The following is a 24809-nucleotide window of genomic DNA, read 5'->3' as shown; positions in this document are numbered from 1 at the left end:
TTTAAGCCGTTGAAAGGTTCCTTAGGTGATTTTAATTTATTCTGATGTGTTTAGTGATCTGCAAAATATTCTCTCAGAACTTCATGACTATCACAGTATTCTTCAGCAATGGTTGCGGTTGCAAGAGCGATTAATGTGGGAAACGGCTACTTTTAATTATGAATTTGACTCAATGAACCCAGATATGTCTCATGTTTCTAAAAAGGTATTTTAGACATACATTAGTTACTTTAAATATTGAAAGGTTTTTTTCACCTGAGTTGGTTGATATGAATTAATTTTAGAGTACACTTTTTAGGTTCAAAGGTGTATTAAAAAAACTACAGGCAACAAACCCATTATTTCGTGCGAGTTTTATGATAAAACGCCCGAAGTAGAAAAGTTAAACCTTCATAGTTTGTTTGAAATTGTGGAAAACGAGAGACAGAGACTGGAACAATTCAATCTAGAGACCACGAAAATTAATATTGAACCTTCGAAATTGGGACTTCCAAGATTTCCCACCAGTATGCCGACAAAAGGTAATTTATTTGCCACTTTCAGTTACATGTATTCGAGTCTTTAAATTACTATCTTAAATGTTGTGATATTAAATAAAGAGCCAACGGGTAGGCTAGCTTGCATAATCATAATACGTCACGTAAAATATGAAATTAAGTCACAATAAAATGTATGTGACATATCATTGTTTAAAAACACGTAATATTTTGAAAATCAATGAATCTTATTGAATTTGTGGTAAAAGTTAGCACAGCAACATAATTTTTTAAATTTTATCAATCGAACAAGACAGTTTTTGCAAATTTTTTTGATTGATTTTTAAAGTTATGTGTCCATCATAACCTTTTTTATTGGTCCGATTTGGCTGAGATTTAGATTTTGGTCGACTTAGAATACAAATTTGCCTTACTACGGCTCTGCCTTGGTCGGAGTATTCTAATCGATTTATATTCGCTTATATTTGTACTAAAGAACATGCTGTTAAAATTTTAGAAATTAGTAAAATCCTATTGGGTATACAGGGGACTGGTAAGTGGACGTATACCTTTGAGGAAATGAAAGTATAGCTTATTTCATTTCGAATATAATTTACTTCTATACATCACTGAACGGTTTTGGAGATATTTATTTTTTTTGTATTTTTAAGAAATATAATTTTCCCCATACAAATTTCAAAAATTATACAATATAATAAAAGCTATTTTAAAAGTAGCTTTTTAAGTTATAACCAAACTCACATACTAAACCTTAGCACTAAAAATTATGTAAAATATTAACCATACTTTATTTCAGCTTAAACTTAACTTTTCTTGTCAAATTTCTAACTAATCTATGAATTAGACTTGAAAATATTAAAACTTTTACAGTGTGTGAAACATACAAATTAATGTAACAAGGTATTTAAACATTATGATGCTTAATGGTTATGTATCATGCATTAATCAAGCAACAAGAACAACGCACAAGACTTCAACGGCATTATATCACATTTTTTTAAAAACGAAGCAACTGGATTTAAGAAGGGAAGATATTGTACCTCTTGTATTTTAAATTTAACTGATCATTTTCCAGTAGGGTTATGTATTAAAAATCTAACAAAACAAATTTCCAATTCTAATCCCGTACAAAAAAAAATTGACATAAATTATACATATTTGATAAATGACCTTACCAATGAACTGTGGCAGAAAGTACTAAAAAAAAAGATATTACAGAACCTTACAACTGTTCTAAGGACAGGATTTTATTCTTATTAAGAAAACATATAAAAATAACATTATTAAACAGCAAAAAAAGGAAACGCAAGCTATGGGTAACTCAAGGAATTATATAACTCTATTACAGAAAGAGATCGTTTGAGACATTCTTTAATAATTAACTAATTAATAAAAATTACAGCATTGACAATGAAATGAAATACAAAAATTATCGAAACAATCTAAACAAATTAATGATTATTTGAAATTAAAATTAGATAAGTCCAAAAATGATTACAAAAAACTGGTACTCAAAAAAAAAGGTTTACCAATTCAGTTTATATTGAAAGAAAATAATGAACTGATGAACTTAAAATTAGCAACATATTTAACGATTTCTTTATAAACATTGGGACAAATATTCAAAATGATATTATATAACGTTACAAATCGAAAAGATCAAAACTAAAAAAAACCTCAAAAACCAAAACTAAACCCCAATTCCTTATTTTTATTCCCAGTACAAAACAACGATTTTCTAATGCATATAAAATCTTTAAATTAAATTCTAATGCATGTAAAATAATTCAGCTCCGGAGGAAGATAAAATATCAACAAATTTAATTAAAAAAATGCCTATTCTTATTTTAAAACCACTATGCCATTTAATAAATTTATCTTTTACGTCATCCAATTTACCTTTGGACTGAAAAATTGTGACCCCTGTATTCAAATTAGATAACCGCTATGAAACTACTAATGAATGAATTTAGAGATAAAAAAGTACTGAAAATGCAATATATGATTTAGTTGATAGCATTAATATTAATATAGAAAATAAGAACACAAATTTGGCGGTTTTTATGGATCTTTCAAAAGCCTTCGACACTGTTTCACATGGTACTGTATTAGGTCCCATCCTTTTTCTCATATACATTAATGGCATAGGAGATATATTAGAAGACTGCAGTGTTATATCCTATGCAGATGATACTGCATTATTATTTTCAGGTGATTCCTGGTTGAAGTTCATAATCAAGCTGAGGTGGGTCTCACCAAGATCTATGATTGGCCTTTTAAGACTAAATTATAAAAAAACTATTTTATGATTTTTACTGCAACCCTGGCAGATCAACCCGATATTAATGAAATCAATATTCATAATAATAATTGCTTAAATAAAGTTACTTGTAATTGCATAAAGATAAAGAAAGTTAAACAAATAAAATATGTACGGGTTATGTTGAATCAATATATAAAGTGGGAAGAACATATTGCTTTTTTAAATAAAAAAAAATCGGAATATACTTCACAAATTCTATGAACTACGTGATATTTTTAATCAGAAGTTACTTAAAATATTGTACAATGCCCTTGTGGAATCCAATTTGAGATACTGCATTACCATATGGGGATGTGCTTATAATACAACTATTTATATCAATTACTCAAAATACTGTTCTTAAAATTGTATTTAAACAACCATAAACATTCTGAATGTACGATTTATATACTAGTCTCAATATATTGAATGTTAGAAACCTTTATATTCACTCAGTACTTAATTATGTCAATAAAATTACGTGTCCAATTGATAAAAACTGTAGTGTATATAGTAATAGGTCAACAAAACAAAACAATATTATTGTTCCATTTAAACCCACAAACGTTACTCAGAGATTTATAACCTACTATGGTCCAGTTCTTTTTAAGAGGACTAAAACAAAACAGTTTCTATTAGAAAATCAAACATATTTTGCAGCATTATTGTAAAACTATACTAAATAAATATCTCAAATCTTGTGAAAATTTCTGCCAGTTTGCCGTCCGCCTTGTCGCTATGTTTGCCTAATCTTTTTTATCTTTTATTATTATTATAAATAGTATGTATGTGACATCTATTGAAGGAGGTAGTTTGCACACAAGCTATTTTAGCTTGTGTGCAAACTACCACAAGTGGGAATTGTTAGAATTTAACTGTTTTTTTTTAATGGTCTATTAGTTATTTAGGTACAAAATATTAAAATTAGCTAGCTTAATGACGCTTCTATTTTAACAAGAATTTTATGGACCGATGAATTAAAATTTTCTAGGGAAGGAATTACAAATTTGCACTAATGGGACGAAGATAATTCTCATCAGAAAAAGCAAGTAAGTTTCCAAGTTTTCTAATCGAATTACCAAGACAGAAATAAGAAAACGGGCTCGTGCTTATATAAGAAATGAAGGTACCCATTTTCAAAATGAATAAGTTAATTCACATTACATGGTTTGCTTTACTAGTTTTTTAATTTAACTTTTAGAATGCTATTTATTTTATTATAAGCTGAAAGCTATGATAAGCTAAAATTCTTTTTTAAGGGTAATTATTGTTTTTTTATCAATCGAGAAAATTTTAAAGAGGCTGCTCTCGAATATTTGGACATAAATTAAACGTTTAATTTAATAAATATTATAATAATAATAATATTTATTTTCAAATGCAATATAACAAAAGAAATACAAGTAAATTTAATAAACATCGGCAATAAATACATAATGTCCCCAGCCATCGACGACCACTTATATGGTCTTTGGGTCCCCAAGGACCATATAAGTGGACATGTTAATTTCTAATATTTACCAAACCATCAATAAGCTGTCTATTTTGAAGGATAATAAATTTTTTGATCCTACTTTTAACCAATCCCAATGAGTTGCTACCTAGAATAACACCTCTCATTTCTACTGGTAAAAAATTATAACATCTGGCAAGAAGATAAGTAAAACTATGTTGCCCTATTGTCTTCCTAGCTCTACTGGTTTGTAAGGAATTCAGTTGACGATTTCTTGTATTATACTGATGGGTAATTAATGAAATGTTTGACTTATATTTGTGTACATATGTTAAAATATATGACTTATATTTTTTTATAATATTTGACGAATATCGAAAATGTATGTTTCACTGTACAGTAGATCTGAGGAATATAGTCTAGGTTTTTTATAAATTATTTTAATCATACTCTTCTGAACGATTTCTAGGCATTTTAAAAATACGTCTCTAGCCCCTCCCCATCCTAAAACTCCGTATTGAAGACGAGATTCTACCAAGGATAATAAATTATTTTTAAATGCGAAATGCTTAATATTCCAGCCAAAAACTTAAATCTAGCCAATAAAGATCTTAAGGTATTTGCAACATTTTGTATATGAATATTCCACTTAAGTTGTTCATCTGTGGTAATACCTAAATATTTTATGCTAGGTACTGCTGAAATATAAGTTATCTTATCGTTCAATTGAATATTTAACCTATCATAATTTGGAAGACCATCTCTGTATGATGAAAAACCCAGAAATTTAGTTTTATCATAATTCACACTCAATTTCCTGCTCGAAAACCAATTAAAAACATCCTTTAATACCTCTTCTGAAATTCTTTTTACAATTTCCCAGTTTTTTTCGGTAAAAAATAAAACTGTATCATCCGCGAAGCTAATAATATCTGCTGAAAAATTTGTTTCCAATAAAGAGTTTAAGTAAATTATAAAAAACAAAGGTCCTAGTATAGTGCCCTGAGGTACACCGTACTTTACAATTCTTGTTTCGCTAAAAATATTTCCTATGGCAACCCTTTGGGTGCGACCAAATAAATAATTTATGCGGTATTCCCCGTATTCCAATATTATTCAAGTCCTCCAACCGTTTATGGTGGTCAACTGTATCGAATGCCCTAGCCAGATCCAGGAAGACACATAGACAAGGATTACAACCATCGAGAGATTTGTAGATTTTTTTAGTTAAATTGCCTATTGCGTCTTGGGTACTAATGCCCTGGCGAAAACCAAATTGTCTGTTTGATATCAAGTCGTATTTGTTAAGGTAGATAGACAATCTAACTTTAATTAATCTTTCTTAAACTTTTGCTATGCTATTTATTAATGAAATAGGCTGATAATTAGATGCTAGTTCCTTATCTTCTTTTTTAAAAATCGGTTTTATTACAGCTGTTTTCAATTCCGTCGGTATGGTACCCGTCTTAAAACTAAGATTAAAAATATGTGTTAGAGGTTTAACATTTTTATTTCTTTAAGAGTCTCAGCTTTTATTTGATCATACCCAGGCGCTTTATTTGGTTTTAATAGAGTTATTTCTTTTTCAATTTCTGTCTAATTTGTTTCCTCAAGAAAGAATGAATTAGCCATTTTTTTTTTAGTTTGTTATGGCTTGGAGTGTTGTACTTTGTTTTAAAGGCAACAGACTGGAGAACTTTTTCATTTGTACGTTTTATGAACTATGAAATTTTAGATATTTTTGAGCATAATTTAAACCTTAGTCAGATGCTTGATAAGAAAAGTAAGTGTTAAGTTAAGAAATAATTTATATTTTAAATAACTTAATTTTCACTATTAATAATTGTGTGTATATGTATGTCACTTTTAATTTAAGAAGGGATATTTAAAAACAGTATTTTTCTCATTGCTAAATAAGCCGCTCAGAGGAAAAGTGATATGTCAGTATTTTTTAATTGTTGAGTTATACCATTAATTATGTTTCTACTGGTCTAATATATTCAGTCGAAAACTGGTATAAGTCAAAATTTTAACTTAGCTAAGATTAGAGCTTCCTAACGTTATTCCTCTCAACATAATGGATTCGTTCGCTGGAATAGTGGTATAAGTCAAGAGACCACGCTGTTCCGAAGTCGCGCCAGGTCCTATTAAACTCGCTTTTTCTTGTTTAGTCAGGTTTTTTTAGTGTTATAGTACACTAAAAACAAAAAACATGTGTAGATCAGTTACTGTAGCTAAGAAAAAAGATATGATAGAACTTCTTCAGTGGATTCCCCCGATTCAGCATCAGTTCTTCCTGGACATACTGACAAAAGAAGATGCTATTGACAGTGGTCCATTATCCGATTCTGATGAAGATTAATTTGTTTAATAACTTGTTCTTACTCTCCTTACTGTAAGTTTAGTATGTGAGATAAGTGGTAATAATGTTTTGCTTTTCAAGCTCTATATTTTTTTGAACACTTATCAGTAATAGATATCACAGTAAACATACTACAGCTATCATTTTTCTTTGGTTCATCAGTTTTGTGAAATTTGGTTAACTTTTACGAGGAAAAGGTTTTTGAAAATAACTTACTGGAATAATGACATTGGGCGGCAAAAATGTAATTAATGGGCGCAATCAGTAAAAATGTTTACCATATGAAATTTTAGTACAGGGTTATTATAAATATGTACAAAAAAGTAAAGAATATGTTACTGTGATTTTTTAATTCATCCAGATGCAAAATATAAATTTTCTAAATTTCTACTTTAAGGGAGTTAGACCACTTTTCCGCTGAACAGCTCAAATATTTGACCTGATTTATGAAGCAAAGAAATTGTGAAAAATAAAGACGAAATATCTCGAAAGCCATTAGTAGTATTATAGAGATATGTTTAATTTATAACAAATTGGTTATACTTTTATAATCTTGAAGGAATGCACCCACTTACCAGTCATCCTGTATATAGAGACCTGATTTGAAGTTTAAGTTGTTTAAGTAAATGTCTTAGGTTCATATACTTTAACACATACTTTAAAAAGGTAACAACTAAAACTAAAAGTAAGAACTAATTAAGTGCACACACAAACTAAGAGTGCTAGAAAAGATAAATAAATTACAGAACTGACTAAAGCCATAACATTATATTTTAATTGCACATTTAAAACACAATGTTAAAAATTTTATAATAAGAATAATTCTAGAACTCTAGAGCAAGTATATTTTAAACACAGAGCAAAAGCAGGTAATAGAGCAGAAAAAAAATACCCTGCATGTAAATACTTTAACTTTATGACGACAAGTTGACTTTTATTATTTAGTTAATGAACAATTGTTGAGAAATCAGGCTTTGCTTAAGCTTTTTCTTAAAGCTAGCCAGTGAAGTACTCCAAAGATATGCTGAAACTGAGTTTATAGTTTTTGCGGCAGTATAAGAAAAAGACCTTTTGAATACTATTTATTTAAATTCATTGATCTGTTGTTGAAATATAAGTAGTAACACTTGTTTGTTTTTTATCGTATTTTGGGATTAATTGGGTTGGGTTGGGTAATAACCTATAATAATAAACCTATAATTGAAGTTATAGCTATCAAAAATGTTTGAGACAACCTTTATATAATTGTGTCATTTAGATTCTACTTTATTTTAAAAGCCTTCTTTTTTATCTTAAGCCAATAAATACTTTGACGCAACAGGATGGCCAAAAAAAGATGAGTGCGTAGAATGGGCTTTGGTTTTAGAGGACAAAGACGACCTTGAATTACCAGTATTTATTCCACCTGATAATAAGGGATACAAGTATTAAATTACATTTTTCTTATGCTTCTTATCAAGTAATGCGACACTATTTCAGATTGAAAAAAGCCATCACTGATGACATAGGCTTACCAGATTACTCTCAACACGATTTACCATGGTATCCACCTATTTGTGAAGGCGAAAATGTGAATGGAGAAAAATTTATTCCGATATCCGAAAAGAATCTTTTAGATGTCAAATACAAGTCCAATGCTTATTTAAAAAGTCTTTTTTTAAAGTATCTTAATGACGGTAATTCTGACGAGAACGAGATTGGTCAGAGAATTATTACTGCTATGAAAAAAGTAAGTAAAATCGCAAAACACTTTTAAAAATTTGTTGTATATATGCATAAGATTTTTGGCTTTGTGATTATAAACACTGGGATAGGCTGAATTCTATGGGAAATTTGTGAATTGAAGCTTTGTTTCCAAAAACAGCCCTTGTTAATAATTTTAATTTTTTTGGAAACCGAGCATAACTGAGTCTGTTAAAAAGTACCTGACGTAGGTTGGGTGGTCTAACCAAACATTTGTTTGACAAGAGTTGTTTTTACAATAAAATAAAAAGTCTTAAAAGTTATTTTACATATTTATTAAATAACTAGTTAACCCTGCGAACTTCGTTTCGCCTTAGAGATAATAAATAAACAGATTTTTGATTTTATGAATTTAATTTTTAAGTATTTCAGTGATTCTTTAATAGGTCGCACTCTTCAGTTATCAGTAGCCGCAAGTACAAACAACGCAGATAGTCTTCTGACCTGTGAACATGCCACATACAATTGACCATGTAAAAAACATTAATTTTCCAGATTCAAACCACAAACTTTCAAGGATTGGCCTTGTGATTTGCTAATGGTCATGGCGAATGCAAGACGGATCGGAAATTGAAATCTTTTAAACTCAAGCGGCATATCAGTTGAGATCATCGGGATTCTCGGAATGTGAACTTTCTCACCATCGAATTTTTCTTTGAGTATCGTCGCGCAAATCACATTGTTCAGCAATAATTTACTTACCACCAAACGAGTACCATTGCAAAGTTTTGGTGGGTTTATGTTTTAAATCATGATTACTACGGAGCCAACCTTTAGGCGTAAATTGTGCGGTGGTAAGCCAGGCACATCACAATTAATTCAATTGGATCTATATTCATCTTCATTTGTTACACAGTGAATGGATTTGAATGAATACATTGTACCAATGATATCATTCTGAATTATGTAGTTTAGGTCATCAACATCTTTATTCTTAGCCGCTAAAATTGCTCGCTCACGCAACGATTCATTATTTTTGTAGTTAGTAATGATGTTTGGGAATACTTTGTTGATAAGTTTGTATTTTGATAAGTCAAAGTTAGTTAGAACTCTGAGGAAATTAAATCAATCCGCTCGATTCATCATTAAGCGATGCAGCTCCCATGTTTGTAGTCAGCGGAACTTTCTTCATATACCCCCATAGATTCAATGATTTGAGGCAAGCGTTTTTTTCTTTTATAGCCGTTGGTCTTGGAATTACTCGCAGTGTTTTGCGGAAATCGCCAGACAGTAAAATCATTATACCTCCAAAACATCTCGAGTCATTGCGTATATCTTTCAATGTTTGGTTAGGTGCTTCTAATGCACGTTTATCCGCCATTGTGCAGTTCCAGATAATGATTTTCGATGCTGATAAAACTTTGGCCATTGAGGAGTTTTTTGAAATATTACATATTGGTTTTGAAGATTTAACGGCAATTTTAATGCTGAACTGTACAGCATCCTTCTAACAATGTGGCTGCTCTTCTAGAAGAAGCAACTGCAAGTGCAATGTTGGATATTGCACGAACAGTGGCTAAAACTAATGACATGACAAATGTTTTACCAGTTCCGCCAGAGTCATCCAGGAAATATAAACCACCATTTTCATCATCAATTGCCTTCATTAATATATTATAAACTTCCTTTTGTTGGGGATTCAACAGTTGTACATTCGTTTGAATTACTAAATCTAATTCCTGGTGATCATATTCACGTTCCCGTTCCAATCTACTTAACCATAGATAAAATTATGTTTAGCTGTCAATTTTATAATTGTCAAATTTTAACCATACTTAACCACAGACAAAATTACGTTTAGCTGTCATTCGGGTTTTGTTATTCCATGTCAGATGTGTTTTTGTTAATTCGCGTTTTATACTGACTTCACGGAAACGCGGTCAAACGGGATAAAAAGTGTTCTATGTCCGTCTCCTGGTTTTAAGCCACTTTTTGTCCACCAATTTTCACCCAAATCGGTTCAGCCGTTCTTGAGTTATAAATAGTGTAACTAACACGATTTTCTTTTATATATATATACAGGGTGGTCTAGTTCAAACGTCATTAATTTTAATATGTGATAGAGAATTGGAAAAGAAATAGACTTTCATTATACATTCTTTCTCAGAAATGTTTAATAACAAAGATACAGGGTGTTAAAGTTAAGAATATTTATTTCTTTATTTATCATAACTTTTAAACTACCAGCTCAATTTTAATTAAATTTCGCATGCAGGTTATTGTAGTAAATTGTCAATTACTGATGAAGTTAATTAAAAAAAAAATACTGCCAGTGGCTTAACATACGGAGGGACTCCTTTTTTGTCTCAAATCTGCGAGGTGATAAAATATTTTTTTATAAGAAGTCAACTGTTAGATTCTCCATTTAATTTGAAAAATTATGATTTAACGCACCGTTTTTAAAATATCTTACTTTAATTGTTTAGGTTTAAACGTGAAACTCACATAATGAACTTGAAAATTGTTCTTTAAATTATTTCTTATTCCATTCCGCTTACACCTCTTATTTTGTTTTACAATTATTACAATTTACTTTTTGTGGTTTGTTAGTGGCTATCATCAACAGCTGTTCAGGCTGGCTTCCGAGATGGAAGCCAGACTGAACAGCTGTTGATGGTCGAGATGGCCAAGATTTTTGTTTACATGGTTGCCAGACTTTCTTTTCTTCAAGGTTGGCCGGTAATAACTATCATTTAAATTTAAAGATAACCAGATCGAATATCAAAAAACAAAATAGGAGGTGTGAGTGGAATGTATGTGAGAATAAGTGTTAAATTTTAAACAATCTGATGTAAGGGATTTTAATGTTATGCTTTTATAGTTTTACGGTTTACGCCTTTGTCTTTCGTAGATTACTGCAAGCCGTACATTCAAGGAGTTTACACCCAATCCTATACAGTGATGTTACAAATCCTGATAAATTTGGGGTTAGGTTTGGTTTGTTTCATTTGTGTTGAGATTTATCCAATTTATATGTGAATTTTTATGGAAAATATATATTACAACTTATTAATTTGGTCAATCTATATATTTGTTATTTGTATATGGATTAAGAGCAGAAATAATAATAATAAAAACGTTTATTAGTCCCTCAAAAAGTACAGAGGTACACAGAGAGTGAAAAAAAACACTATGTTATTTCAATGTAAATAAGAAAAAAGAATTAAAAATCTTATGCAAAAAAATAAACAGGAACATATACCTAAAATAGAATGGGATAGAAAGAGGTCTAGGTTTCTTTAGTAAATAAGTGCAAGTATATGAGTGAGTACGGTATATACAGGGTGTGCCAACAAGGAGTACGGCTAAGATAGCGCCTTAACTATACGAGGTAGAGCAAAAAGTTCTACAGCAAAATTGTAGGGTTGACAAAAACCTACGAACTAAAAATATTTTTATGTATACTGGGTGTGTCACAAAAAAGTTACTATAAAATATGACTTTTTTTTAAATGGTACGCCCTGTATATTATGGTACTAAAATGTGAGGCGAAAAGAGTACTTAACTTTGGTGTAACGCTTTTAAAATGTCCATGCGGCGTTGGAACGTAATTAATTTTTTTATGTTATTTTTTGCCTTTTAGAGGGTTCGTTTAAAAAATCATTATTAACTTAAAATTTATTCTGCCTATGAAACTTGTACCAAAATAACATAAAAAAATTAATTACGTTCCAACGCCGCATGGAAATTTTAAAAACGTTATACCAAAGTAAAGTACTCTTTTTGCCTCACATTTTAGTACCATAATATACAGGGCGTACCATTAAAAAAAATCATATTTTATAATAACTTTTTTGTGACACACCCAGTATACATACAAATATTTTTAGTTCGTAGGTTTTTGTCAATCCTACAACTTTGCTGTAGAACTTTTCGCTCTACCTCGTATAGTTAAGGCGCTATCTTAGCCGTACACCTTGTTGGCACACCCTATAACGCACCATGTTGGCACAGTATAAAACATTAAACCATCCAAAAATATTGGCATTATTATTAATGATAATACTTAGTTTTTTTGGTATTTTTATTTTCGCTTGTTTTATAGGAGTTTTTTATGGTATTAGGTATATTAAAATTTAGTGTGAAATTACTTCTTACGTGTCATATTCCTATGGGTATCTATAATTTAATCTCTTTTCATAATATAATAATTGTCAATGAACGTTTGAAGTTTATTTAAATAGTTAATTATACATTACCATAGGAGATTGAAATATGTGGATCAGAGAATATCGAGTGGGTAGATGATAAAGATTGACGATGAACAACTAAAAGTATATGAATTGCCATGAAAAAAAACTTATAAATAACATATAAACTTTTTTTTAACAACATTTAAAATCAAAATATATAAAACATAATCCTAAAAAATATGTTTATTTATTTTAATTTTTATATAACTGTTTAGGCATTGTTTTGATCCCATGGGTGATGCATCATCATAGTGGCCATAATGCCGGGTTTCCACCAAGCGGACAGAACAAAACACAAACTCGGTCCGTTTGTGACAGTTCGCGAACTGTTTGCAAACTATTCTGGAACATTTTTGATGTTTTCAGAACTTTTTAGTCCGCGAATAGAGTTTTTACGAACAGTGTCCCGGCGAGTGTCGGTAACTTCAAAGGGTCCGCGTGTTCTAGAAATGTTTGTCTGCTTGGTGTAGACGTCTTGAGACAGTTTGTTTTTAATTTCGTTATTGTGAGGTTTAATCTAATTTTAATGCGTAAAAAGAAAACGTCGCAATGTCTGTATTTATATTTATTTATATCAAAAAAATTGACACGTATAAGCCAGTATATGCACTTTTAGAATACTTCTGAAAAAGTGTGGACAGTGGGGGAAACCGCCAATTTAATTGAGGGCTACAAAAATTTCAGAAGCTTATGGCTTGCTAAACACGCAGACTATAAAAACAGAATTTTAAAAAAAGATGCCTTGATGGAACTAGGAAAAATGTGTAACGTGTCCACAGCCGAAGTTGAGCGAATGTTAGAGGTCGACTTTAAAGCGAGGCCAACATTAATTCTCAGTATCGTAGAGAGAGGCGTAATTATAAAACACATAAAGTCTGGAGCGGCTTCTTATTTTCGTTCTAAATGGTTTGGGTATAATTTGATGGCTTTCCTCCAAGACAGAAATAAACCAAGAACTACAAAAGAGAGTGGCCTTGATGAAAACAATTTTTGATATAGATGGTACCGAAACTTTAAATAAATACATTAAACTATGGTGTAAATCTCCTGTTGCTAGAAACCTCAATGTAATGACAAAACGATCCACTGCTGGGATAGTCTCTGTAGTTGGTGCTGCTCTTGCTAATGAGAGGGCCAATTAAATAAAATAAATTTTCAAAATCTGTGCTTGACATTCTTAAAAAGTTCTTAAAACTTGATCGCAGTTCACCTCCTAGACTTAATAAAAAATAGTTTAGAAGTCACATTTTCTGCTTTTTGCCTTAAAGATGGTCTAACCCAAAATCGATATTTATTTTTGTTCTTTTTATTTATAATAAAATATGGAGCTCCTAGCAAAAATAAATACTCGTCATCTTGTCTTAACATATTTCCTGTGCGCCACATTTTCACAAATGCCGTGTCCGGTGTCTCGATGTAAACTGAATAAAACTTAAACAAGATATAAACAGTTTTTATTGATTTCAGTTCGTTGCTGGTGTAAACAGAAAGTCCGTTGGGGACACAACAGTTTTGAAACAATTTCAAAATAAAACTGTTCAAATTTTCTGTTCAAACGGACAGTTCGTGTTTTGTTTTTATTCTGTCCGCTTGGTGGAAACCCGGCATAAGAAGTAAATATTCCATAAATATTTGAGGCAGCTTACTTGCTGAGTAGTTTTCAAAGACAATTTGAAAATTATATAAATCATTGTGATGACAGTGATATTACTTTGAAATAAAAAAATTCCCATCATATTTATCAAACACCTTAATGTCGACTAGCTTACTGTAATATTTGAAATTCAGGCAAATATACTTTAAATTTTATAAAAACATATTTTATAATATTAATTTTTAAAATAAACTATACTATATGCTATACTATATTGAGATTATACTATATTAAAATGTATTATATTATATTATATCAACAACTTAAAAAACTAAAATGGTAGAGAAGAAACTGAATCCATCAAGCTTGGGCTGTAAACTAGCACTTCTTTAGCTAGCTTTGCCATCTTTGCTGGTCACGTACAGCCCAACCTTGCATGCAACATTTTTTTTCGTAGCACATAAAAAAAAATACTGTTCTGTATACATTTGAATAAATAAATATACTCACAGAAGGTCTGTCTCTCATCATGCCCGTTTTGAAGCAATTCAGTTAGGTTTTCGGCGCCCTACAAATATTATACTTATAAAGCAATCCAAATTTAAGTACATTTGAAAATTTAAATAGAAAATAAGTAAAATTTTAAATTACTTTAAAAATGCACCAAAATCCTTAAAGACTATAGTTCAATAAAACACAAAATACTGAATATTACACCATCATATTTTAGCTACATACATATAGTTTAAGTGAAGTTACTTGGACAAGCATAAAAACTAAAAACGTTTAGCACGCGGCGTTTTCTTTATAAGGCATTGGCGTGCATATAATTTTTGTTTCTCTGGTTTAATATATATTAATAGTAAATATGTTATTTTACAACCAACAAAAACATTTATCCAAGTCACGCAAAAGTCATGGTTAAATTTAATGACACATATTTTTTACACAGTTTTTTTTAAATTATTACACAAATTGTCAAAAAAATAAAATACCTAATAAAATACTCATTAATTTTAATGTCAATGCTATTTAACCTTCAATTTTTATCTGAAAAAACAGTACTGTAACTTTTTTTTATCAAGCAGATATATTAATCTATTAACAACGTATATTGTATTTAAAAATTGTAATTCAGGTTTAAAATATATCCAGGTCGAAAATGACACGTGTTAAGAAATTGATACTCTCTTAAAATTTGATCGGTAAAACGGTCATAAACTAACACAATTTATTATCACTAGTATCAAAAGGCCGCCAAAATGATATTTTTATTGTTCAAAAATTCAGACGAAAGTAAATAGAACAAAAGATCAACGGTATATAGCAAATAGAATAACAACAAGAACTACATTATAATATAAGCGCGAAACCGATTTTAGGGTGAGCCAAGACTGCACCATGTTAATTAAAACACACTGACAAAATTCAAAATTGTTATAATTGTTACCATATACAAACCTATATATTATGGCACGCATCTTAAGAAATGGTTGATTCTTTAAAAATTTATTTCCACGTACAAAAGGGGTGGTCTAATAGCGCTTCAACAAGAAATATAAATTTAAATACCTTTTATACAAATTTTAAAATGGCACATTTTTAGGCTCAAAAATGCGCAACTTTGTCCTAAATTTAACCATTTTCTTATCTCTTATATTTACCGAGTAATAGCCGGTAACCAACATACTTGCTGATATAGCAATAAAGTACTATTTAAGTAAGTGTAGTATAATAATCGGTAACATTTTAATATTGTGTCAAAGCTCTGCTGTTCATATTAGATGTTCATTAATTTAAAGTTTTTGGGTTTTTTGTAAATAAAGCTTTTTTAAAAGTAACAACGCCAGGCTGTTATCATTATTGGCGCTGCGAACAGGATAGTTGTGATTCTGCCCTTTATCGGTGTTTCCGTTGTGCAGAAGTGATTTTTAAATCTTAGCCGACTATCCGAATCAAGGACCCTGTGGACGTGCATCCAGAGTGTCCTACTGAGAGGAGTAAGGAGAAATAAGTGCAAAAAAGTTTAGTGCATTTAGTGATCGTGTGATCCAGTGCCTAGTGAGCGTAGTGAAGAGCGATCCTGTAGTGCATCTACCGCCACCACACACGCAGACAGAGAACGACGCCGACGTCATTGCCGCCCTTCTTCCCCCAGCAGTCTTGACGTTCCATCAGGAGGACCTATTAGTGATTCCAGCAACACCTCTATAGTCTTTATGGATTCATTCTTGCCTATACTGTAAGTTTTTCTTTTTGCTGAATTGCCTTAATGTCAAGTCCTTCTAATCGTTTGCAAAAAATCCTGTTAAAAAATAGAGCGTTTTTAGGATTAAGTTCAACTCCTAATTTAAGACAAAGCTCAAGTTCTTCAGACTCACAAGAACTAGCTGAGCTTCTAGAAAATTTAAGTTTAAGTTCCGAAGAAAATTCACCATCAGTTGTAGAAAACACTTTAAGACCTTTAAATTTAAATATGGAAACCCTAAGATTCCATTCATCACTCTTACCCACTTTTTCAGGCGAACAAAGCCATCTAGAAAGTTTCATTATCTCAATTAATGAATTTTTTTCTCTTCATGATAGTGAAAATGCTGATCAAAACAAATTAGTCTTAGCAGCAATAAAATCTAAATTTACAGATAAAGCTAGAGACTTTTTACTATCTAGGCCTGATTTAACTTCCTGGCGCTTAATAAAGGACGCATTACGAATTAAATTCGGCGATCCTATTACATATCAAATTTTATTACAACAGCTTCAGTACATTAAAATTTCTAGACACACAGAGAATATGTTACAATTTGTAGATAGGCTTAAAACATTTGTGCAGAGAATAATTGCAAAAATACAATGCGAGGTCAATGATTACAGCGCCAAAATCGCATTGCTTAATCAAGTTGAAAAAACCTCAGTTTTAATTTTGACTGCCAATTTTCCACAAACACTAAAAACATTACTCATGCTACAGCAACCGAATACACTTGATGACGCTTATAATCACGTTTTAAATTACAACATGATTGAATCGCAAGTGAACTTTACAAATACAAATTCAATTTTGCATCGCAATCAATTTGGTACACTCCCTAACCGCAATAACCATAATTTTCCACAAAACCAATCATTTAGAGCCTCTAGTCAGCCACACCACCTAAATCCACTTTTAGCTCCCATGTCATTCCCGGCAGACCAAAAATTCCCTAGTCAACCTGTACCGATACAACCCCGATCCGTTCAGCACCGACATTACCCCACTAATACCCAAACTTTTGGCAGACAAAAAAACGTATTTGCCCCAACCCATAAACCTATCACAGAACCCCCCGTTCCTATGTCAGTCACATCTGCAGGACCCTCTAGGATGTCTTACCAAAATCAACAACCTCCCCAAAGACAAAATAATTTTCAATTGACGAACGTAGAGACTTACCCAGATTTTGACAACCCCGAACCATATTTTGTAGAACAACCCCCCGATTTTGACGAAGCAACTAATTGTTTAAGCCCTGATTTTATGTACCCACCACAAAATTTTGAAAATCAAAATTACGTTGCCACGCCCAATAGTCAAAATTTTTCTGACAATCCAGAAAATTTTCAGGACTTGGCCTCGAATCAAACATTAACTTAAACAATATTGCACAAAAAATAGAGCTGCCTTACTTTCATTTGCCAAAAAAACAAATTACTATTCTTATTGATTCTGGCGCCTCTGACTCTATAAGTCCAAAAATCGCAAATCTCTATCCAAACAACATCTTTTTTGAGCCATTTGAAGTGACTGCTTGTAAAAGAGTCTATAAAGAAAATAAAAATCTAAAAATAAATTTGTTAGAAGAACTAGGAATTCATGAATCATTTGACATGCGCATTTTAAGCTGGCATAATGATTTTGATGCCTTAATAGGTACTAGAGACTTAAAGCACCTTCAAGCACTTATTAATTATGAAAACAAGACATTGACTCTAAAAAATATACAAATACCATTCTCATTAGCTTATAACAAACCCCTAGCACACCCCGTTAAAAATTTTAACGTGAACTCTTTAACTGTTCCCGTAAATCTGGAAAATGGTATTGCTATTTTACCATCTTTAAACATAAACGACCATATTATTCCCGATTGTTTAGTCGAAGCCAAAAATGGATTTTGTCGAATCCCCAACCCCACCCCTAATATAATTAAGAATATTGTTAAGATTCAATCATTTAACCCCTCTTGAAAAATCAAAAATCATCCCCCTTTGTCACGAATTTAAGGACATATTGTACCATGAAAATTGTGATCTCTCATTTACCAGTGAGACAAAACATTGTATCCGCACAAAAAGTGATCGACCCATATATGTCAAGTCTTTTAGGCACCCCCCTTCTATGAATTCTGAAATTCAAGCCCAAATTCAGAAATTGTTAGACAATAAAATTATCCGGCCATCAATTTCCCCCTATTCAGCCCCAGTCTGGATAGTCCCGAAAAAACCAGATGCTTCAGGAAAAAAGAGGTTTCGTCTTGTCATCGACTATCGTCGTCTGAATGATGATACATTGGACGAACTTTGGCCTCTTTCAAGAGTTGAGGAAATTATGGATAATTTAGGCAAATGTACGTATTTCACGACAATTGATTTAGCCCAGGGTTTTCATCAGATCGAAATGGACCCGAATTCGATCGAAAAAACGGCTTTCACCGTAAATAATGGTCATTATGAATATTTACGTATGCCATTCGGGCTTAAGATTGCTCCAGCCACATTCCAACGAATGATGGATGAAGTTTTTCGTAAATATTTGTATAAATTTTGCTTTGTATATATAGACGACGTTGTCATTTTCTCAAAATCTTTGGCAGAACATATTGACCATATAAGAAAAATTTTTCAAATATTAAGAGAAGTAAATTTAAAAATTCAACCCGGTAAGTCAGAATTTTTGTGTAAAGAGGTAGCATTTCTTGGCCATATAATTACCCCCGAAGGAATAAAACCTAATCCATCAAAAATTGACGCAATCCAACGCTATCCCATTCCAAAAAATCAAAAAGAAATCAAAGCGTTTCTTGGTCTTGTAGGGTACTACCGCCGTTTTATTAAAAATTTTTCAAAAGTCACTTTTCCACTCACTAAGTGTTTACGCAAAGGTTCAACTATAAATCCCAATAATGACGAATACAAGTCCGCATTCCAAAAATGCAAAGAATTGATTTCAAATTCACCAATTTTGCAATTTCCCGATTTCAGTAAGCCTTTCAAGCTTACCACAGATGCATCCAATATCGCCATTGGTAGTGTACTGTCTCAAAATGACCACCCTATAGGTTTTTACTCTCGAACTCTTAATTCGGCTGAAAGAAATTACTCCACAATTGAGAAGGAGTTACTTGCAATTGTCGATTCCACGAAGAATTTTCGCCCCTATTTATATGGCCAACGCTTTCTCATTGAGACTGATCACAACCCCTTGGTATGGCTCTCAAAAATCAAGGAACCAAACTCACGTTTGATCCGATGGAGACTTAAACTTGAGGAATTTAACTTTGATATTAAGTATAAACAAGGGAAGGAAAATCATGTTGCTGACACCCTTTCAAGGATTGAACTCAACGCCCAAGAGACTAACGAGGTGCAAGATAATCAATCAACCGCCCCAAATGCTGACGCATCAGTCGCAAATCTGTGTGACTTTGACCTTGCCGATTTTGTCTTTAACGAACTATATAACGAACCAACTACAAATAATATAAATCAACCAAACCCAGACCCTGCCCAACCTATAGGACATGACGTCATAAACGATAATAATTCTGACATTACAGTGCATTCGAACAACGACACGACAGGAAAAAATATTCCAATTTCAGAGTTACCCCTGAATTATGCAAGTAATCGATTAGTCATTGATTATGGAAACGAGTACAAACATGCATACACCCAGCCTTTTAAGAAAAATCACCATTTCGTAAGAATTCCAAAAGAAAATACTGACACTTGTATTTTAAAAATTTTAAAGGAAATAATTAAACCAGATGTTTCCTTTACTATTCACATTCCAAATCAGGAATTAAAACTCGAATTCCAAAGACTAGTAAATGCAAACCTCAATCCCTCAGCAAAACTCTTATTTTCGAATATTTATTTAAATGACGTCACCGACATAAACCAACAAAAAGACTTAATTACGAACTACCATAAAAACAATCACAACGGCATAACTGAAACTTATAACAATTTAAAGCAAAAATATTATTGGCCTAAACTAAGAGATTCAATCACCTACGTCATCAACAACTGCGAAATATGTTTGCAGAACAAGTACGAAAGACACCCGTACAAAATTGCTTACGAAGGCCCCTTATTAGCAGAAAAGCCGTTTAAATCATTGCATATGGATATTTTTCAATTTTCTAATAGCCTTTTTTTGACAATAATAGATTCTTTTTCAAAATACGCGCAAGCCTACCTTATTCCAGATAAAAATGCAGTAACTATAGTTGGAAAATTGGGACATTATTTTTCACACCATAACACCCCCTTAAAAATAGTTGTTGATCAAGGCACAGAGTTTAAAAATAATCTTTTTAAAGAATTTTGTCAACTATTTTGTATAGAAGTACACTATACAACTCCAGGCAATTCATCATCAAATAGTCCAGTCGAAAGATTACATTCAACCTTATTAGAAAAATTAAGAACCTTAAAAATGCAAAATCCTGAAGAAACACCTCAAACTTTAATGACTAGCGCAGTTTTAATTTACAATCAGAGTATACATTCCACGACTGGTCACTCCCCTTTTTCAATTTTGTACGGCCCCTATTTAAACGAACCCAGCCTTGATAACGACCTCACTATATTTGAACAGTACAATGAAAAACGAAAGCAGGAACTTGCCCATTTTCACGAAGCTGTGTATAAAAAGGCTTATCAAAGACAGACCGAAAATACACAACGACTGAACAAAAATGCAGAACCACCCCCACAGTTATCAAAAAATCAGACTGTTTATAAGAAAACCACACTCAGAAATAAAATCAACCCGCAATTCATACCGACTAAAGTAACCGAAATAACTGGAAATAAAATAACGGGTGTTTCAAAGAAAAAACCAACTATGACTCATATCCGTAAGTTAAAAAGAATAAGGAAAAATCCAATTTCTTTCCAGCCTCCTGATCCTGACCCTCCAGACCCAGATGAGCCCTTACCAGGCCCTTCAAACTCAAAAACTCCTTAGTAACGGATATTATGTAGAAGATATTTCCCCCACCCTAGTTGTAAGTTATTATCATACGACATATGTCCCCTTTAACATTACTAATATTCAGTCCACCCTGTATATATTATCAAAAAATATTCGTAGTACATATTCTATGATTACGAAAAATAGCAATATATCAATATCCCAATTTTACTACGTTTCAAAGGCATTACAAGATAGTTATGATACGTTTGCAAAGTTAAATTTGTATAAAAATAACTCATTTTACAATAATCGTAATAAACGCGGTTTAATGAACTTTCTGGGAAGCGGCATCAAGTTCGTAACCGGTAACCTCGATAACAACGACTTGGAAACCATTACGCAAAATTTGCATATTTTAAAAGAAAATCAAATGAACTCTATGCAAAAAATCAATGACCTCAGTTCATTGGCAGGAAATATTATGTCTAATTTTAAGAAAAATGTTGTAATAACCAACGAAAACGCAGAGAAATTTAAAGCCGAAATTCAAAACATTTACAGTGAAATTAACCTGCTATTAATGGTACAAAGCCAATATACACAAATTGTAGGTATTAAAGAGTTTTTAGAAAAACTGCTAAGAATAATTTCTTTTGCTCATCTAGGGACTTTAGACCTTGAAATATTGAGTTTTGAAGAAGTTCAAGAAATTTGGCAATATCTTGAAACACATTATCCTAAAAGTGCTCTATGGCCATTAAAGCATTTATCTGAGCTAACCCTAGTATGTAAGACCGGCCTTTTAGTGTTAAGTGATCTGGCAATTCTAGCAATTAAGATTCCTATTTTTGAACAAAAAATGTGTCAATTGAATTTTGTTTACCCTATACCAAATAACGAATCAAAAATTCTTGTTAGTCCAAGCAAATTTTACTGTAGTAAGATATGGTATAGTGAATGTTTAGAAATAAGTTCAAACTGGATGTGCTCTAACCCTATTGCTAGTAACTGTTTACCACCAGCAAACTGTCGCTATGCTATAGCTCAAAACAACTATCAAGTACACACTGTGACTTATAAAAAATGTTTGCTCTTTTGCTCAAAAACGCCAGAAATAATTTATGAAAATTGTTTTCACTTCCAAAAAACCACCCTTTAGGATTGTGCACTTATTTTTAGTAAATGTGATGTCATAATTAGTCAGCAAAAGTATTCTTTAGACTCCAACAATATTTCTTTTATACCCCCAAAAATCGAAAAACTTCAACCCACAAATTTGTCTATAAACTTACAAATTAGACATTTAAAATACCCCAGAAAAATTCAAGAAGATCTTGTAGAGACTTTGCAACCCCTAGCTATTAATTCGCCTTATAATGTATCGTATTTTATGTTTATGGTTATCTCTTTTGTATTTATATGTATCTTAGCATTAGTTATTTATCTTTGGCATAAACAGAAACATTTGAAAGCCATCCCGACTAAAGTTCTGGAAAAATTAATCAACGAGGACGTTGATTGCTCTAAGGGTGGAGGAGTAATAGCCGGTAACCAACATACTTGCTGATATAGCAATTAAGTACTATTTAAGTAAGTGTAGTATAATAATCGGTAACATTTTAATATTGTGTCAAAGCTCTGCTGTTCATATTAGATGTTAATCATTAATTTTGATGATATTCATTAATTTTAAGTTTTTGGGTTTTTTGTAAATAAAGCTTTTTTAAAAGTAACAACGCCAGGCTGTTATCATTATTACCGAGAACCCAATAGTGAAAACACGCCGTATTATTGCACAGTCCGTCAGAGGAATAGGTTGTTTTTGATCATAAAATCATTAGTTTTTGCTTTAGGGAACATTTATTGGTAGACCAACATACACAAAGACATAGCATTTGATAATACTCGGATGAATTTTCAGTTGTGGAGAAGAATAATAAATCTCTATTGATTTCACTAATTTTCTGGCAGATTACATCTTTCAATTCATCTAATTTACGATATTTATTTTCATGAACTTCAGGTACCGAAGAGGCCATAAAACGTCACCGAATCTTGAAATTAAATGGTTGGCAATCAAAGGACGAAAAACAGGCATGGATGCCCTGGCGGTGTGTGCTGTGGCTCCGTCAGATTACATTCATAAGGCACCAAATGTAATCTGACACACACCCCTCCCTTCTCTAATGGCCAATCGCTACCTGTCCTAAAAACGTTCGCTCTTTGTGCCGCATCCTGTATAATATCTAGTAAAAAATGACGATATAAATAATAGAACGCAATACAAGTTAATATTTTACTTATATTCGTTTATTTTAAGAAATACTGCAAACTAACAATAATAAAACGTATAAAATAATTGCATTTTCTATTTTTGCGCGCGACTCTGTTTCGTACTCACGGCCCGTCCTCAATTTAGTCCCATCAGCATCGAGAGAATCTCGTATCTTCGTCTGTTTCACGTTATCCGCGCCGAACTTGCCTATCTTTATCTGACAAATATTGATTTTTGAACGGGCCGGGGGCTGTGGAAAGACTCGAATCGACCGTAAATATATACGGGCATCGATCACTAAATAACGTAATATATTTTTCAATTTATTTTAATGCGTGTATGTAGTATGTTGATTGTAATTTGTACATACTCAATTTTGGAGCTTGACCAAGTAACTTCGCCTAAACTATACCTACAAAGATAAAATATAGCCATAACAACAATTCATTTGTGTTCCATCTATACAAACAATCGTTTTAATTTCTTCTCCATAATCCCATTCATGTAGCCACAGCAAAATCGTTATCATTTAGCCCTGGATAAGAATCCCCTAAAAATTAAAGCTTATTGAACAAGGAGGTCGATTGAAGTTGGTACGAGCTAATTCGTTTGACTACTTGCTATATATATTGCAAAAAAAAATCACTTTAAAAACTGTCACATCAATTAGTAAATGGAATTTTTAAAAAGACTACATGAAACTAATTTGTCTTGCCTTTATTTTTATGTAGCCTTAATTTATAAATTCTGAAAAACTAAAATAAAATTATGAAATGGGTCAAAAAATCAGATATGTCTTTCATTGATGGATCACCCCCATATACAGTGACCGCCTAAAGTTCCGCATAAATTTGATAAAAATTAGAGAAATGATTTTTTGAGAAAACGCTCGGACCCGTCGATTTTTATTTTAAGTTGCGCATTATTTCACATAAATTTTTATATACAGGGTGGAATATTTATATACAGGCAAGATTCGTATAACACACCTCTCGTATAACACATCTCAAAACTCAACTGTTTCCGAAATATTTACATTTAAATAACAAGAAATCAAATAAGTACGTCTATTTACAAATTAAGGTAAAATCGAGGATAAAAATAATGTTATAAACACTGCCAATTGTTTCTATTTCCATGGTTGCACTTGTAAAGAATCTCCATTTTCGAATGTCACTGTCAGTTCGAAAATTAATAGTTTTTATCA

At 31.7% G+C, this 24809-nt stretch overlaps 1 protein-coding gene across 7 annotated transcripts in view; it reads left to right on the top strand.

Moving 5' to 3' along the window:
• LOC126737981 (tetratricopeptide repeat protein 17-like) overlaps window positions 1-24809 on the top strand; it is a 212763-nt gene that overhangs the window by 25957 nt on the left and 161997 nt on the right. For 5 of the 7 annotated variants that reach the window (XM_050443125.1, XM_050443124.1, XM_050443123.1 and 2 more), the window contains 4 exons: window positions 55-205; window positions 299-521; window positions 7912-8038; window positions 8094-8343. In XM_050443125.1, the coding sequence (XP_050299082.1) occupies window positions 55-205; window positions 299-521; window positions 7912-8038; window positions 8094-8343 (751 nt within the window). Of the gene's footprint in view, window positions 1-54; window positions 206-298; window positions 522-7911; window positions 8039-8093; window positions 8344-11208; window positions 11367-23350; window positions 23687-24809 lie in introns of those variants that run through there. The other 2 variants (XM_050443127.1, XM_050443126.1) reach the window with 2 other exon arrangements.

The sequence above is a fragment of the Anthonomus grandis genome, chromosome 6 (assembly GCF_022605725.1).
Source record: "Anthonomus grandis grandis chromosome 6, icAntGran1.3, whole genome shotgun sequence".
NCBI lineage: Eukaryota > Metazoa > Arthropoda > Insecta > Coleoptera > Curculionidae > Anthonomus > Anthonomus grandis.
The sequence above is the reverse complement of the archived record's forward strand: the minus strand, read 5'-3'. Positions and strand labels throughout refer to the sequence as shown.